Here is a 17,866-nt window from a genome sequence, read left to right on the forward strand (position 1 = left end):
TTTGAGAAAGGAAGGGCTCGAGTGGAATGAATAAAGTTTCGTAAAAAGTGAAGGGTCCAGTTGTAAGAGAGATGGAGCACGAAGAGGGAAGATTTTAAATCGGGTGAACCAATGTTGTTGATGATGCACATCCCACGCCAACATCCCCTGTGACACAGAGAAAGAGCGGACCGGAGATAAAGCAAAGAACATTTTATTCACATGCAATCGGGTGAATCATTGATCGCTGAGCCGACTGCATAGGAGACTAGGAAAATCCTCGAAAAAATGATACTTTTATGTACTTATGAAATATTCGGAAAAAAACTATCGACTTTTTAAATTGTTGACAAATTTAACTCCGTAAAATTACGCGAAGAATTAAAATTTACTTATTTATATTTAAGTACGACGGAGAGAAAAAAATATTACTCGTTTTATATATCAAGATACAATTATATCATAGAAGCTAAATAATGAAGCAACAAGAGAGGAGCACATACGCGGAGGAAGAAAAATGTAACCACGAAAGAGGAGGGCTTTGCTGTGTAAGAGAGCCGTCACTAAAAAATGTTACGAAGAACAGGCTGGAGCAACACCTGCAAGCCATGAAATATTACGACTATTTATTCGGTTCTTTTTAAGAGAATATATATCCTCAACCAATGAATATATCCAAGGTCTTGCCAAGACTTTTCCCAGGTCCTTCCGCAATATCAATTTACTTCTTCATGATTTTGAATTGTATCGTTTCTCCTTCTTGCATCGTTGCAGCGAGTGGCTGTACCGATGCAGCAAACGCTGAAGGACTAAAAACACATATTGTTTCTTTTATGCGGAGATTATCTTCTTTTTTAGAATGAAAACTAAACAAGAAACTTTCTCTTTCTTGATAGAATCTGATAGTTCCTACCATTTATTGACAATTTGTAAAGCCCTTAGGACTCCATTGTCCATGGACTCTCTTCGTACAGATAAGAACTTGTGGAACTACCGCCACTATCGGAGAAGCCATGGATATCTAGTACAAACCAATATTAGAAGTTTGCAAGATATATTATAAACCAGTACTCATGTATTATATCTAACACCATTATTTATTGATAAAACTAAAACCTGCTCTTCAAATAATCTATGATGCATAAAGTTAAAATAGAATTCTTTATTTATTATAGATTAAATATTATTAATTTATTATAAATTAATATAAATATGGTATAAAAAAGAATTAACAAAATATTTTCAATCTCATTTGATTTAATATTATCTTGGCCAAGACAACAAACTCATGGTCTAAAGGAATTCAAGTTTTCTTGATGCATGGAACATAAGTTAGAGTCTGAAACTTGTACTTTATAAGAAAGAAATTGAATGTTCTTCTGTGTATATAAAGTCAGAAAAATTTAGTTTCGACTACCGCTAGTTGCGTTGAATCGTTTTATGATTAACCTTTAAATAAGTAGGTGAAAGCTCAAAACATCCTAAAAATTTTTTATTTTTATATTATAGTTATATTTTTTAATAATATATATAAAATAAAATAATGAATTTATACTATTTATGAAATAGAGGAAGGTAGAAGTAATAAACTTTAAGACTTCCAGATATTACTTTTCATTTTCCTTTTCCAGAACAAAATTTTTAGAATAACTATATGCATGAGACGCTGTGGTTACCTACTTACTTAAAAGTTAAATGGTAAAATAGAATTAGAATTCACTTCACTGTCTTGCATATATGACTGTATGAAGTTTATTCAACTTTGCGAAATTTAATTTACTTTTAAGGGTGAGGGGGCATGTTGGTGTGTCGGCGGTTGCTGCTGATCGCAGCCGCGATCGCGGCCTCGATCGAGGCTGGCTCGACTAGTTACCACCCTGGCATCTCGTCGTCGGATTATTCTGGATACCCGAGTGGATACGCGGTTTACTCCGGCGCGACGTCACCCGAGTCCTCGTCGAGCTCGTCCACGTCCGGCCCATCAGAGCTCGCAGCCAGCAACACCGAGTCGCTTTGTCGACCATCCGAGTTCCGATGCAGCACCACCGGTCATTGTGTCGCGCAGGACAAGTACTGCGACGGCGAGAATGACTGCGACGACAAGTCTGACGAGCCGAGATATTGCACCCGTGAGTATCTCCGCGAACGAACGGAGACGTCGAACAAAGCAAGTCGCCGGGGCAAATCGATACGAGGTATCTCTGTGTCTCTATCTCTCTCTCCCTTTCCTTCTCGAAGGAACTTTTTGTTATTATTATATGTATTTAGGAACATAATCTAAAAAATAATAAATGAGTCCAATCAATCAGTTCCTGGAAAAATTTATTGTTATAATTCTCTTGTCAAATCTGATTTATATACGATTGTTGAATAATATAATAATCAAAAAAGTACAAAGTAAATCACCATGTTCATCAATGTCAACCAATGGATTATTATTTTCGTGTTTCTAAAAATTAAAGAGATTTTTGTTTATCGGGCAGAATGTCGGATTAATCATTGTCAACCAGACAATCAAATATTCACAGTAGATACACTGAACGTAGTAGATCCATAGTGTACACCTGATAATAAAATGAAAAATGTATTGACAGAATCGATATTTCGAAGTGAAAAAATAATTGCAATCGTTTTCACTCATGTATGACCGTTTATTTATCTTATATACTCAAAACAATATGAATTATTGAGTATATAAACCAGGAACAAAGTTTTCGCTCATCCAAGCAGATATAGAATATTCCAAGTCAGTAATTATTTAACTGTGCGTTATTATTTTGGCTCCATTTATATAAAAATCAAAATTGTACAATAATATAAAATTCATTCATAGAATATGTCGTTCATAGAACATATAATATTAGTATCGTACTTGTTTCAACATATATGGCTTGTATTAGCATGCAAACGCACAATTAAATAATTTTTATTTAATAATTTAATGAGGTAAATAATTTGTTCGTTCATTATTAGTATAATAGTAATTACCACTTCATACGAAATTTAATCGATTTGCAAAGCTCAAATATAATTATGTTACACAAATATTGCATTTTCATCTTTTTGAATTTTTAATTTTCGATAATTTATGCGATACATTTCAATAGAAACGTAACATAATAGGAGGAATTTATTATAGCATTCATGATCCAATTCCTTCATAAAATTTCAAATTCATATTAAAATATGCACAGGCCTATGTGAACTAATTACATGAAATAATTATGTATACTTTATATACTTTCAATAGTTATGAAATAAGAATACAAAAAAATATTGCAATTGTATAGAAGATTTTTAATCAGCATTGTTATTAATCAACATTATTAATCAACATTATTCTAATTTTTATGGATTTGTGAATTACTTCTGCACACTGCTATTAGTTTGTTAAATATTACATTGCATTATAAATACAGCTATAGCAATATAACAACATAATATATGTATTAAGTAAATATAAAAATGTGAGAGCTCTAAGTTTGAATAAATATAAATGTCTATGAACGTTGAACTAAATGTACAGATTACTTTGCGTTTGAGAAAGAGAGAGAGAGAGAGAGAGAGAGAGAGAGAGAGAGAGAGAGAGGGAAAGAGAGAAAGTAATTAGCAGATTATATTTTATAAAATAATATATTATTATGCCGTGTCATAATTTAGCATAATTATACCCCAGAATTCATTTTTCGTACACAATAACTGCACAATAAAAACATTCCAGCTTACCATCGGACTTTGTTCGGCTTGATATACGAAACCGTGAAAGTAGTTAGGAGAGTTAATATTTCGTTTCAAATAATATTTTATCCCACCCGTATCATGAGCATAATCACGACGGAATATTGAAATATTCTAGAATATATTTTCCCAGTGTGATTGTGAACGCATGACGGAAACATTTCGGCGTGCAATCGGACATTATACGCTTCGATGTGCCAGGATACCGTGCGCTTAGTTAGGCGTTAAAATTCTCTTGAATATTATTTTACCACGTAACAACACGAACAAATGATTATACGACGCAATTTACTTTTCCGCGTAATTATTGCACGACAAAAAAAGGAAACAACTGAACGAATAAACAAACATTTTCAGCTTGCAATCGGACGTTGTACGGTGACGTCGGCCGGACCTACAGGGTGGAGATCCGCAGGCCGAGGGAGGATCGACTGCCATTCCTGTGTCACCTCAACTTCACTGCCGCCGGATCCGATCTCGGGGATCTAGTTCAGGTTGGACGTAGAAATGATGTAGTTGTAGAAAATAATGCTGACTGGTGCCCAGTTGGCGTGGGGAGTCTGTCATGGAGCAGACAGCGGGCCGCGTCGTGTCGGAGCCCGGATAATAATTTATATCCCGGATTTTACGATTCTTATCGCGTTTATTGGCGAAATTAAATCAACTCCCACGCTGAGTAAACACCGCGTCCGCCATCGCGAAATAAGCTTACTCTACAGATCCCCGATCCTCAACTGTAAGTTCCCGAGTATATATTTTCATTTTCAGATATATATTTTCGATCTGATTGATATTGACATATCGATTATTACGTCCCTCCGCAATGATAGAACCGATATTTACATTGTTAGCGGAGTACAATCAAACGGTCAAGAGCATAAAGTTTTCACAATAGATGGGCCGGATATCTCGGGATACAATAAAAACGTAAAAATGACAGCGTAAAAATACTTGAAAGCTTCTGAATCTTTCAAACAGCTTTCTTCGACACTTCCCAAAATTAATATTTACGAATTAAAAGATTTTTTTCAACTTATCTGCTATTGCGTTAATATTGTGCAAATAGTATATACATATACAAATAAAATACAAAATTTGTATCATAGAATTTATAAAATAGTTGCGTTTTTATATGCATAATAAAAAATATTTTGTGTGTGTATTAAAACAGTCCACTCGCTAAAATTTTTTGAATTTTTAACGTATTTGAGTATTAATTTAACATAATGCGATTACATTATTTGATATTAATGTTAGCAATGTTGTGTTAAATAACATTTTTTAGTGTCAAAATTGACACAGTTTATGAATAAGCAAAAATAAAAATAATGTATATTTTAAAATGTAAATTCCAAAATAAATGAGTAAAATACATATTAATTTTACGAAAAAAATATTCTTTCACACAATTTGCTTGACACAAATTGTGTCAGTATTATATTCTTTATATTAACTTTTTTACATAATATTTGTGTTACTTTTTAACATATCATCTTATATATATATTAAATTATAATAAATTTACAAAAATTTGAATGAAACTTTTGGAACACGTGAAATATGTTAAATTTAACACAAATTTTCTAATTGTGTATTTTCATATTACAGGAGTTACGTAACTTTTCGCGCTGTAAAACTTCCTTCTTGTGACTTCTCTTATTCATTCTCATATTTCACGAAAAACGTGTACATTGCAAAATAATTAACGAGGTTATTATAGAAATATTTGCTTTTATCGCGAAGAGTTCGTAATAACTGGTATTCTAACTTTTATCTTTAGTTTTATTTCCAACAAAACACCATTAGCTAGTTGCGCACGCGGATACTCGCTGACTCATAACTTTTAGAATAATTCCTCCCTCCTGTGGCTCTCTCCATGTTGCAGTTAACTTTTGATACCTTCACGGTCGGCCGCTTTCTATCCTTTACGTCGGAAGGATGTCCAGATGGTTTCATGACTATTCGCGAGGAAGGTCGTCCTGCAACGGGAGGACAATGGTGTGGCAGCGCGTGGGGCTACACAGTCTATTACAGCGAAACTCCTTCCATCAATCTGACTTTATATTTACTACGTTTATCAGAGCAGGTAAGAAATTGTTTCAGCTCAAGGAGATACGCGATATGATTTTCCGCAATTTCACCGCGGCAATATAGAACTTTTGTCGTAGTTGTTCTACGGTAGCATTTTAATTTAAATAACGATATTTAAAGTTGCCTTTTCTCGTCAGAGAAATATTGAAAACATCATTCATTATATTTGTTATGTCGCTATCTCTCCAAATTTTAAATTATAAATTTGTTAAAGTTAAAATCGACTTGTACGAATTGTTCAACAAGAGGTTGTAAAAAAATTCTGAGGCAATCAGCAACGAGATATTTCGAATAAAATTGTCCAACTGAAAATGTTTAACCTGAAGTAAAAAAGGACGACGTGTTACGATCGCGGCACAATTTCGAAAAATTTTTCCGTGTCTCAGGGTATCGGCTACAACTTCGACTTCAAGCTGTCGTACAAGTTCCTGAGAAGAAGCGAGGCGCATCTCAGATACGGAAACAGTAGTATGTCCACATGGCGCGGCGAGCTAGTAAACGGCACGTATTGCGATCGCGTCCTTACCAAATGCGATACTAGAGCCTGCCGGCTGCAGTCGCCAAATTATCCCGGAGTTTATCCCAGGAATGTCACTTGCTACTATCGAGTCGAGCAAAACCGCGCGCCAGTGGGTCATCGGGCTTTACTCGCCGTTAGTCAGCGAAACAGTCACAAGATACACATTAAGGACCAGGTCGTGAAATACGACAGAAGTCAGCGAGTGCTAAGGTAAATTGTTGATGCTAATGATGCTAATCAAATCAATATTCAGTAAAGTGTAATGTCGAATTAATATCATTAGTTTACATAGCAAAAAATTACTTTGAAACATACAAGGTGTTTTTATAGATTTTTGAATGCTGAAAATACACGATAACACAAGCTAAATTTCTTCAGTTAGGTTTCCGAAATAATTGACATTTATTGTGCAAAAAAAATGTTTTTTTTTTACTGTATTTGACCTTTTTTTTTAAAAAAAAAAAGTTAAAATGTTATTTTGAAATTCTGATCAGAAATTATAAATGTGTTATTGATCTCTATTGTTGAAATTTAATTCATGTTTTCAAGAAAAAAATTATAAAAGCGTCGTGATTTAAAATTATTAGGTGTTGGAATTAATTCGTAGCGTTTTACAAGTGATGGGAAGTACTTTCATTAATGTATTTTTTAATGCTCATGTGAAATAAATAACATTCTTTCATTAAAAAACGCTACGAATTAATTCCAACACCTAATATGTAAATTCTAAAAAACATCTTTTTTTAGAAATTAATCTAATTAATTTAATGTCAATAATTTCGCGAACATATCTCTTCAGAATACGAAAAATTTTCAAAGATAGAGAAACAAAAATATGCAAAGAGGACACTCACAAATGTAAATAACGTATAGAAAATAGATTTTTTTAAGTAAAATTCTCGCACTTTTCAAGGGTATGGGATCAGTGCAACGTCGTGCAGGATTATTTAACAGTATATGACGGAGGTTCAACCTCAGACCGAGTACTTGTAAGGCTGTGTGGAGGAGATGCGGTGCCAGACATCATCAGCAGTCACAATACGATGTTGTTAGAGTTTCATACGTCCCCGTACGACAATCCGTTTCATCCAGTACCACTGTCTTTCCTGCCAGGATTTGAACTCGAGGTTCAGGTAATGCTCGGATATCATAATACCTTTTCGCATAACATCAATTACAAATTTATAGCAAAAATATGAAAATTGCAATTCGTGGAATTAATTATTTGTGATTATTTTAATATCACTGATAGATTATTAAAATGTAATAGAATTGAATTTAAATATATACATTAAAATTAAATATATTCAACAATATATCGATCGCTTCTTTATGTATATATATATATATATATATATATGTATATGTGTATATGTACATATATACATTCACACTTATTATAGGTGATCTTTGTCGACGAAAAGTCTCGAAGTTTTGTGAAGGAAAATGACAACTGCGATTTTTATATATCCGGTGACGAGAATTCGTCGGGCATTCTGGAAAATCCGAAACACTCTTTACCGCCGAACACGACTTGCCGTTATCACTTCCAAGGGAAACTCAATGAAATCGTTTGGTTATCGTTCGTTAAATATTATGCCGCCAGCGTGGAAGCTGCTGCGAGTATTGACACTGCCGCTGATTGCAATGCAAAGCTTCTGATATGGGATGGCGATATCACAGTGGACAAACTTACTTTCAGCCGAAAAGTACGTACCAAATTGTATCCCGCCTCTACAAAGTCTGTTACTTAGCAACTTTCTTGCTTCGTTACTGAAGTAATATAACTTCGTTACTGAAATAACTTTGTTAGTAAAGTAATATAGATATAAATATAAATTCAGAAAAGAGTGCTTTGATTCCACGAGCAGGAGAAATATATAATCTAAATATCTCGCAAGAGAAATTATAAAATTTCTTCCGTGAATTCTAAGGATATAATTATTCGAGAATATAACACCAAAAATTCTGTGCATATTAATATATATTATGCGACAAATTTGTCAAATTACATCAATACGACTGAACATTCTTCCCTTATTTTTGAAAAATATCGCATACTAAATAAAACATTAAAGAAACCTATAATATACGTAACGTATATACTATAATACTTGTCATGTGCAATATTTTGTGATAATACCATTTCTTTTTCATCTGATACATATATATACATATTTAATAATTTCGCAGAACGTCACGCTGATGGGACAGTTTTGTAAGGACGACATACCGCGACTCTGCGACCACAGTCTGCTGCGTAACAGCAGCCGTCATACGCGGCCGTGTAGCCTTGCGGAGAGTTACGTGTCGACCGGGCGCGATCTCACCCTGGAACACATATTGCGCCAAGGAAGCGCGTTATATCCAATAAGTTTCGTGCTGCGCTACGAGTTCGTCCACGAGGCCATCTCGTGTAACCACGTGTTTGCCTCGGTGCCGTCGGCTTCATCCACGTCTTCCACGTCGTCTTTATCATCCTCCTCTTCTTCTTCATCATCCTCATCCTCCTTATCGTCCAACGCCGGAAAATTCGCCTCACCGAAGAACGTGTTCTTCTACGGTCGCGGTGGGGCGCAGAATCTGAGCTGCGTGTACAGATTCGAGGCCGAGCCCGATCACAGGATAGAGCTATCCTTCGTCAGGGCCTCCTTCGGTGGCAAGAATTGCGCGTCTTACGTGGACCCGTTGGTAAATCGATGGACGTGCGACCGACGCATGGCGGATATTAAAAAATTCGGCATGGCGGATCTTGTTGTCGCTGAATATCCTTGGCAAGGAGTAGAATTGGTATGTATGACATAACAAAATCTTTTTTCTTTTTTAATGCCTTTAATTAAAAAACTTCTAAATCTCCACACTCTCCCTTTCTCATTAAAAAGTCATTTTAAGAGTCTAAGTTCCTAAAAGAATTAATATAAAAATCAGGAAAATTTATTTCTAAGTAATTAATTAGTCAAACATCTTCGAAAATAAAATAATGTAATTCTCTTTTCGTAATCATTGTAATCCTCTGATTTTAGGTTCGCGATTGTCTGTGCTCGAACGTGAGTGAGAGAATCGTCGTGCGGACTCTGACATCGAACGTAGTGGAGGTCAGATTTACCATCACGCTCATGAATGTTACCCAGGATTATCGAGATTTCTTCTTCGAGGGGGAATATCGTTTCGTTCCGGTGGGCGCGGAATCGAATGAGCACGGATGTTCGACGAGACTCGAGGAGCGACGATTGCGCGGCACCAGCGGCGAGATTTCCCTCAGGAGTCCTTTACCGCGGGTGATCCCCGGCCTGGCTGCAGTGGAGGAGATCCTAACGAACACGGAGGATCTCACCGCGACGCAATGCGTGAACGAGCCGTGGTTGATCGAACCTGAAGACGCGCGTATTAACTTCCTGTACTTGAGAACTGCCGGTTACGGCATTACCTTGGACAACGTTGAAGAGTGCACGACCCTGAATAGAATCGTTGTTTATTCAGCTGCGAATACAAAAGAACGCAGTGTAATCTGTCCAGAGGGTGGCGTCGACACGGCCAGGACCGTCGACTTCTTCTCAGGTGGCTGGAATTATAGTGCCGTGAATGCGAGCGTGGCGATGGCGCAGCACTCTCGTAGCTTCGTCGTGGAATTCCTTCAACGGGAACCAGGTTTCTACGCTGTCACATGGATCGCGATCTCCAAACGTTCACCAACCGCGTCCAATGTGGGTGCCAATGCGTTTGCCATATTGCCCACGGAAGATTGCCCGTACAGGTTCGTAATGCAATTTCCATATATAAAAAAATCATTTTCTTATTGATCATGAAATATATAAGTCAGAGTTTAATCGAAATAAAATTATTTGATTGGAACTCTCTCTATCTCTGTCATTAGATGTCCAGAGATCCAGGCATGCATCAGCTCTGTCCTATGGTGCGATGGTGTACGTCATTGTCCCTCAGGCTTTGACGAGGAAGAAGCCAATTGCTCGTACCGTTTCGGAGTGACGCTGCTCTACGTTGCGGTGGGCGCCGGTGCCCTCGGTATATTCTTAATCCTCCTGTTGGCCACTGGTTGTCTCAAATATTGCCTCTACCGGCACAAGGCGCGTAAGAAGAAGAAGAACGTTGCTCTGAACGTCAATCATCTCCACGTGAATCATACTCATCACAACAACGGCTTGACCGGGAGCCGTCTGAGTGGACGTTACAACTTAGCCACACCCCAGGAAATGTACCTGGAGAATTACGGGAAGGATAGTATTTGTTGACAATACGCCATCGCCAATATTGAGACCACCGTGTGAATAGTCATGATTTTTAAATGCCTACCTCGCTCTGGGCCCCCCTCCTCCACTTCCCATCAACCCCCTTGAGTAACGGACCGGAGTGTACGGCAGCCAAACACTCCCATCCCAAAGGCACGCATACACAGAACACACACACACACACTCACATACATGAGTACACACGCATACACACGTATACATATACATACTTTCGCAGTAATCGTACGAAATCCCGTAGAATATATCCGAAGCTCATAGAAGCGAGCGCACGAGACGTGCTTATAGGTAGCCATTTGGTTGATGGCAAACGTAGTCAAGTTCTCTAATCGAATCATAACGATCGGCTTGCCTTGAATAAGCAGATCGCAATTCGACTTATTAGACCGAGGTGGATGATGTATGTCCGTCGAGCTTATCGCGAGAATGGATACCACGAGACACCTGCCTAATCCTTCAGAAAGGAGTCGCGAAATTGATGTAACGCACCTCGTACGCTCGTGTATATGGCATTTACGATAAACACCGCAGTATCATGGTAGGTTTAGATACACACGATTTAGGAGTAAAATGAAAAAAAAAAAAAACGAAAGATACGCACGAGTGGACGAAGAGCGGCGAAATTGGCGTTTACGCAATGCTTTTAAGAGACGTAGGATACGCTGTTTCCGTTGAGTGCACTTTCTGTCGGTTATCGAGCAAACGTCGTAAACGTCTACAAGTGTGACGATAAAAGTAACGAGATGGAGGGAAAAGAGAATAGAACGATGGTGCGAACTTATCGCGAGAGAAGCGTTTCACGATAGCTTACGTATGAATGACGATGCGATAGACGGGAAAGCATACATGAGAATACGCGAAGAGTCACGACACCGTGAATGACACTCGAATGATATTCGCGGACGTGCCAGTAAAGGTCGAATGTATACATTGCTTGTACTCTTCTGATCCCGATCGCATACATTCCGACAATTCGCACTTATAACATCACTTATGAGATCATGGAGAAAAAAATTGATAAAAAGGAATAGTCGTGATTAAAGAGGCGTGATTTAACGTTTGTACAAGATCTAGCTTGATGATCGTTACTATTGGACTTACGCACTTCACATCCGTCTAATCTAATTTTCTCATTAGACCTATGGCTGGACTATGTTGTTGCGATGCATTGTTCCAAATTAAGATGACTGCACAGGGCTGTTTTTTTTTACCGTTAAAAGGTATTAACTTATTTCTGGTTTATTTTTATTTCTGATTTAATTAAATATCAAGATCATCATGTATTTGCAATTTAACACCGTGACATTTTGATCAGAATCAAATTATTGGCTGTAATGAATATTATGAAAAAAAACTCGATAATTGAATATAAATCGATTTCCACCTTACAAATTGCTTTACTGAGATCTGATTCGATATTACCTAGCAAATCTGATACAATTATCCTTATATTATAACGCATTATATTGTATTATAAATAACTCATTTAACTATGATATTTTCGTGCATTACAATGCAATGATCGAGTCGCCGATCTCATTCCATTCAACGTCGAACCAACAATTATTTTTTTATACTATCTACAGTTTACGATATTTTGAACTTTATAAGTGATTTATGGAAGATGGAATAATATACGTAGATAATTTACTTGAATAATCTAGATTCGGTATCGATACGCGCTTGAATGAGACATAGATGTCTACGCGTAATTAATTGAATGCTACAGGAGCATGTACACCGTTAATCCTGTTAAGCAAATGGACGCAGTCTCCACGCGTTAGCCTATTGTAGACACTGTATGGTAAAGCACGTCTAACGTACGTCTGTATGCTGTGATAGAAGTAAGCGTATCAACAATCGGAAATAAATCTCTCGCGTAAATTTCACGTTCGCATATACGCATCCTCGAAAACCCATCGTCGAAGATGGATCACGACCTTCCAATGCAATCTTCTTTGGCGACATCGATATCTTAACGCGGCCAAGCGTGTAATTTTTAGATCATCGATCGAATCAAAAAGATGTAATCCAAGTCCTGGATGCGAACACGATTTTTCAGACGTAATATATGTACTTTGATAGAAAATTTGGTAAAAATTGATTGAAAACAGACTTAACCAGAAAAGCAATATAAGTCGACAAAAATAAGAATTTGACATGTTATTACATTATACTTAAGAAGACGTAATCAAATTAGGGTGAAGCAAAATTTTATATACATCCCTTTAATCTTTTAGAAACGTAAAAAATGGTCATAGTAAGAAGCGCTTCGATTTTTATATACATTTGTAATTTTTTCTATCCACTTCGAATTGAAAAAATTTTCTAGCTTTATTATTTTAGACAGCAATTAATTGGAGAATTTTATATAAGAACAGTAATTGAATACGAGTTATACTTGCAATTTTTAGCAATCAATTGCGATATTTTGATACGGTATTTTTGCAAACTCACGTACACTTTCTGCGACAATTTGAAAATTTCCGCAGAGATGTCGGCCGCGTTAAGATATTTTTTCGCCAGTCTCATGAATTGCTCCGTGAATAATTCATTACATAAGGACATCGCCTACCAACGAATACTGCCGCAGTTATTATTTATTCATAAAGTTTTATAAGTCTCTTTCTACCCGAATACGAAAAACTGTCCGAGTATATAACGTTCTGTACGCTATAAGACACGGAATCCGATAACGAGTAATGTAACTAGCGAATAAACGTAGCGTGCATCAGAAGCGAAACTGTGCACCCGCCAAGCTCCTCGATGTGTTAACTGCGCGATTGCCACATTAAAGACATGTTAAAAATTTACTCTAACATATCGAAAGTTCGAAATTAATTTAAGCGCGTCACACCATCCATCACTAGTCGAGACTGAAGTAGCGAAGTCATCTTTTCACGGATAACCGTGACGACTTACTTTCGAAAAGAAATTTTCCCCAATTTTCCCTTTATATAAAATTCCGTCAAATAAGAAAAAAAGAGGAAGCGTTTCCCACGAAATTTTTTATATATTCTCGAGTCGGTGGTTTTCTCGCAGTTCACGATAAATCTATCTATAAATAAGTAAAAGCGTAAGTCCTTCGACGACGGAAACCGACGTAATAAACATTGTGGGACGCATCGTTTTCTATTCACAAGGGAACGACGATTTATATTACCTATTTTCCCGGTATCTTCCCGGCATCAAGACGTTGATATGACCCGGCCTTTAAAAGCATCCACGAAAGTCGTTCCTATCGTTGTCGTAACCAAGACGGATCAACATCGAGTTTAATTTCTCCAACGGATATATGAATCTAAAATCTACTGTGGAGCGTGTAGTCATCATGGGATTTATACGGTACGACGACTCGACTCCACGTCGCGCTCAATCGAGAATGCGTCCTACGATTACGAAACTATAGTATTATGCATGTATGTAAGAACGTACACGAAAAAAAAAATAACATAAAAAAAGGAAAAAAAATGCCGTAGCACAAACTGGCTCGCACATACGTAGCTAAAAAAAAAGTGAATGGTAAAGAGTTTTGAATCAAAGAGGCCTTGATTCAACGACGTTTCTAAGCAAGTATTACGCGTTACACGATGTATTGTAATCCCGTGTTTATAATTTTAATAAAATACCATCGCGTTAAAGAAACCCAGCAGACCAGCCGTGGGAAATGCATTATTAATCAATTTATCGTTCCGTTCTCAGAAACATAACTTTCTTTCCGAGTTTTATGTATATACATTTATGTATATTCATGAAGACATATAATTCATAGTGTCCAAAGTTTTGTTCTACATAAACCTATACAATGAACAATGACTACAACTAGAAGGATTATTCATTGTTAGAACATATACAGATTTTCACAAATTATATCTCTCTTATTTGCAAAAATTCTTATTTTTTTAAGTAAATAATAATTTAAATTTATAGTGATATTTACTGAGAAAAATATAGTTAACAGAATAAATAAATTTCAGAAATAAATTTAAGAAACATCTATAAAAAAAAAATGAAGATAAAAAAATTTTTTAACATAATTGTAATTTTTGCTAAAAGAAGTCCCCTGCGTTTCCTTTTTCTCATATACTGTGTAAAAGTCTAGAAACTTTGGATTTTAGGTCAATTCTCCTCGATAAACTCCTCGTTAAAACGATTGTAGGGACTCTCAATCGCAATCCCTTGAGAAAGAACGCTATTCATATTCTCTCTAGTTATAATTTAAGTTTATTAATTCACATTATATCGCAAATTTGCCTCGTTAAATTTTCATACGATTTCTTGTTTGTCTTCGAGATGATTTGCGAAACTTCGTTTTCAATATACAAATTTTATAAGAATAACAGTAAAATACAGTAAAAATAATTAATTACAGTAAAAATAATAAAAAAGATGTTTTATTTTTAATTTTTATCAAGAAATGCTTCGGAAGAAAAAAATTTTCAAAAAAATGTAGATAAGAATATTATATCATCTATTTCCTTAAAGAAAGCTCTTGCTGCAAATTTTTTTATAAAAGTATCATTAGAATGTTGATAAGTTCTTTTTTAAAAGTTATTGTTTTACTTATTTTACGATTATAAATAGATTTTTAACTGCCACATATTACACGATTCTATATTTTACGTATTAATACAGAATATATATTTTGATATCTATCGTAACAAAAATAATTTCAAAACGCAAAGCGTTCGCTTTGTAATAAAAGCAGCAGAATATTCAAAGTTGACATAAAATATAATTTTATTTTTAAGTTTTCAATACAAATGTCTCTATTTTTTTTACTTTAACGATAACAGCAATTTGTCTTACTTTTATTCACGCAATCCAAAAAAATGTATATACTGCGGAAGACATGCACGGTTGATCGCCATCAGGATGACATCGCGCTCCTACGTTGTTTGCCTCTTGACATCTTCCATCCGTCAATTTTCCGTCCACGAAAAACGTAAAACCGCTCGCCTACAACCCGGCAGATTTATCGCGCCGTTCTCGATGAAATATTCATCACGTCGTGGACAGACTCGCGAAAAGACGGGATCCTCGAATGTCCAGTGGGAGCGCATCGTTCACTGATACGGCGATACACGGCAAGCTGGAACCACCGAGATCGCTGCACGGTGTCGAGGATGCCGAGGTCATTTGGGACACGATCACGCGGCGATTTCCGAATGCGGCACCGCTTCTCTGCGAGATGGAAACGGTGATCGAACGAGCAGAAGATCTACTGCAGCAGCTTAAAACGCCTTGCACTCAGGGAAATGGTATGCGATTCTTCGAAAGCAACCGGAAAGCAACTTTTCTGTCGTGCACGTGCATGACAGGCAAACAAGTCTCGGAGAATTTTAGTATACACTCAGTTTAACATGTATTACGATTCAACATGTTTAAAATAACGAGCTTAAGCTTTAAATTAATGGTTACAATAGCGTGATCCAATTATGCAAATAGCCTGCATTTATTCGTGCACTCGGCTAACCTCATTGTAATTATCACGTTATTAAATTAATGGTATACATGATATAATGGGAAACACACAAGTAATTTATTCACGAGGAAGATTTATCTTTCATAGAAATGTATGGTTTACGCATGACCTACATTCATTTATCCTTTCAATTGCGTGCCGGACTTATTGACCAAATTGTTATCCGGAATAATCCTTCATTTGCTTGATTTTGTCAATCTAGCGTTTAATGATTAAAGAGTGCTTATTCGGAAATTTGCGACGTAATCTGATGCTACGCGTAAGCTGATTTGCTAAATTTGCTGCATCCACACCTTCGGTTATAATTTGTAGACAGAGAGAATTTTATTTGTCAAATTATGCATAATGATTTTTCATGTCGTACACTTTTAAGTGTATTCTAGAAATTTTAGCAATTCTGATTTTAAAATTTACATCGCGGCAATATTGTCTAACTTATGCTAGTTCACAGGACCTGACTCACTCAATATTACAGACACGTCCAGCTCGTTTCACACACCGGATTCCCGGGAATCTAACGCGACGATTTCGATGGTGTCCGACATAGAATCGTTTGCCGAAGAAACGAATGTACGTAGCTTCCCGCATATTTCCTACTTATTGTTACACGCTGTCATTGCTTATTGCCGTATTAAATTTAAAAAAACCTGTGTACCTTTTCCTCCAAGATTTCAGAACATTACGAAGTCGCCGAGAACGCAACTGAAATGCAACTGAAAATGCACGATATTCACGAAAAGCAAATGGATTTAGAGTCTCAATATTGTAATGAACAATCTATTCAGTGCGAAAAGAAACACCCCTATCAGGAATATAATTTGAATTCACCTTTAAGAGTCGACGAGATTGTTGAACATTTCAAAACAAGCTCGATGAATAAATGTCACAATTCCCAAGAGAAATTAAATACTAATGTAAAGGATAATGTTGACGAAGCAATCGGTATGAATTCGGAAGAAAGTGAGTACACGGAATAATTAGAAAAAAATATATTTTACAAATTCGTAAAGGTGGGAAAAAATTTATAACACCGCTTGTTTTAATAAATTACTATATTTGTAATTTAGGATTAATGAAAGCAGTGGGTGAAGTAAATAGTTTGGAAGGATGGGCAAATATGACTAATAATATACTGTGTAAATATCATGATGATATGGAAAGTATAAAATGTATTTCGCTTTTAATTATATAAATAATAAATGTTGCTTTAATCACATCTCAGATGATAACGATTCAGAAACGGAGCCAAGCGTCGACAGAAATATAGATAATCATTCATTAACAGCCAACAATGATGACAAATCTGACAAAAGTGATGAAAAAGTAATTAAAAACTAATGTTATGACATATTTATGTTATATTTAAGTAAAATATTATTGAATTAAATAAGGCAGATGAAATATTGCAACGCAGATTTTTTTGAAACAGAAGAAGCTTATAGATAAAAAATATTTCTTAATTTTATTTTTTTATCTAACGATAAGATTTTTAAATGTAAATCTGATTTATTTAAAATTACACTTACGACTTTAATAATATAAACGTTTAAATAATATAGATCAGTATTGCAAAATGTTCTGCAAATCTTCGTTCACCGTTTACTATCCTTGAAGAATATGCAAAGCAGTGTGAAGTGCCAATCGCATACAAGTGCAAATCAAAACCAAATCTGTATGTGATAAATGGTGACCTATGTGGATTTCGCGGTAAATACTTCGTAGCTCGTACAAACAGATTACAAGAAATATTATCACATATATACACACTCACACACACGTGTTAAGTAT

The 17,866-nt window shown here is 35.9% G+C and overlaps 2 protein-coding genes across 2 annotated transcripts in view; both read left to right on the forward strand.

Moving 5' to 3' along the window:
- The window catches only part of LOC105148074 (uncharacterized), a 66,501-nt gene extending 52,256 nt beyond the window's left edge, over positions 1-14,245 (forward strand). Inside the window, exons 2-10 of the mRNA XM_011059573.2 lie at positions 1,767-2,108; positions 4,075-4,211; positions 5,603-5,803; positions 6,195-6,538; positions 7,242-7,461; positions 7,732-8,037; positions 8,522-9,118; positions 9,352-10,082; positions 10,203-14,245. Coding sequence (XP_011057875.2) covers positions 1,778-2,108; positions 4,075-4,211; positions 5,603-5,803; positions 6,195-6,538; positions 7,242-7,461; positions 7,732-8,037; positions 8,522-9,118; positions 9,352-10,082; positions 10,203-10,578 — 3,243 coding nt within the window. The 5' untranslated portion in view covers positions 1,767-1,777 and the 3' untranslated portion in view covers positions 10,579-14,245. The remainder of the gene's footprint in view (positions 1-1,766; positions 2,109-4,074; positions 4,212-5,602; positions 5,804-6,194; positions 6,539-7,241; positions 7,462-7,731; positions 8,038-8,521; positions 9,119-9,351; positions 10,083-10,202) is intronic.
- A 156-nt stretch (positions 14,246-14,401) lies between these two features.
- LOC105148094 (uncharacterized) lies at positions 14,402-17,866 on the forward strand. The gene is made up of 6 exons (XM_087403534.1): positions 14,402-15,854; positions 16,554-16,648; positions 16,747-17,038; positions 17,146-17,233; positions 17,290-17,401; positions 17,638-17,866. The coding sequence occupies exons 1-6, from the start codon at positions 15,638-15,640 to the stop codon at positions 17,860-17,862; spliced, it is 1,029 nt and encodes a 342-aa protein (XP_087259660.1). The 5' UTR covers positions 14,402-15,637; the 3' UTR covers positions 17,863-17,866.

The sequence above is a fragment of the Acromyrmex echinatior genome, chromosome 2, assembly GCF_024713525.1.
Source record: "Acromyrmex echinatior isolate Ae372 chromosome 2, ASM2471352v2, whole genome shotgun sequence".
In the NCBI taxonomy this organism is placed as follows: Eukaryota; Metazoa; Arthropoda; class Insecta; order Hymenoptera; family Formicidae; genus Acromyrmex; species Acromyrmex echinatior.

What these genes read in the sequence shown, in the direction of transcription:
- LOC105148094 (XM_087403534.1), top strand. Translation starts at nt 15,638, where the DNA reads ATGTCCAGTGGGAGCGCATCGTTCACTGATACGGCGATACACGGCAAG. An exon ending in GCCTTGCACTCAGGGAAATG is followed by an intron (nt 15,855 to 16,553) that starts GTATGCGATTCT and finishes TCAATATTACAG; the next exon opens with ACACGTCCAGCTCGTTTCAC. An exon ending in CGGTATGAATTCGGAAGAAA is followed by an intron (nt 17,039 to 17,145) that starts GTGAGTACACGG and finishes TTTGTAATTTAG; the next exon opens with GATTAATGAAAGCAGTGGGT.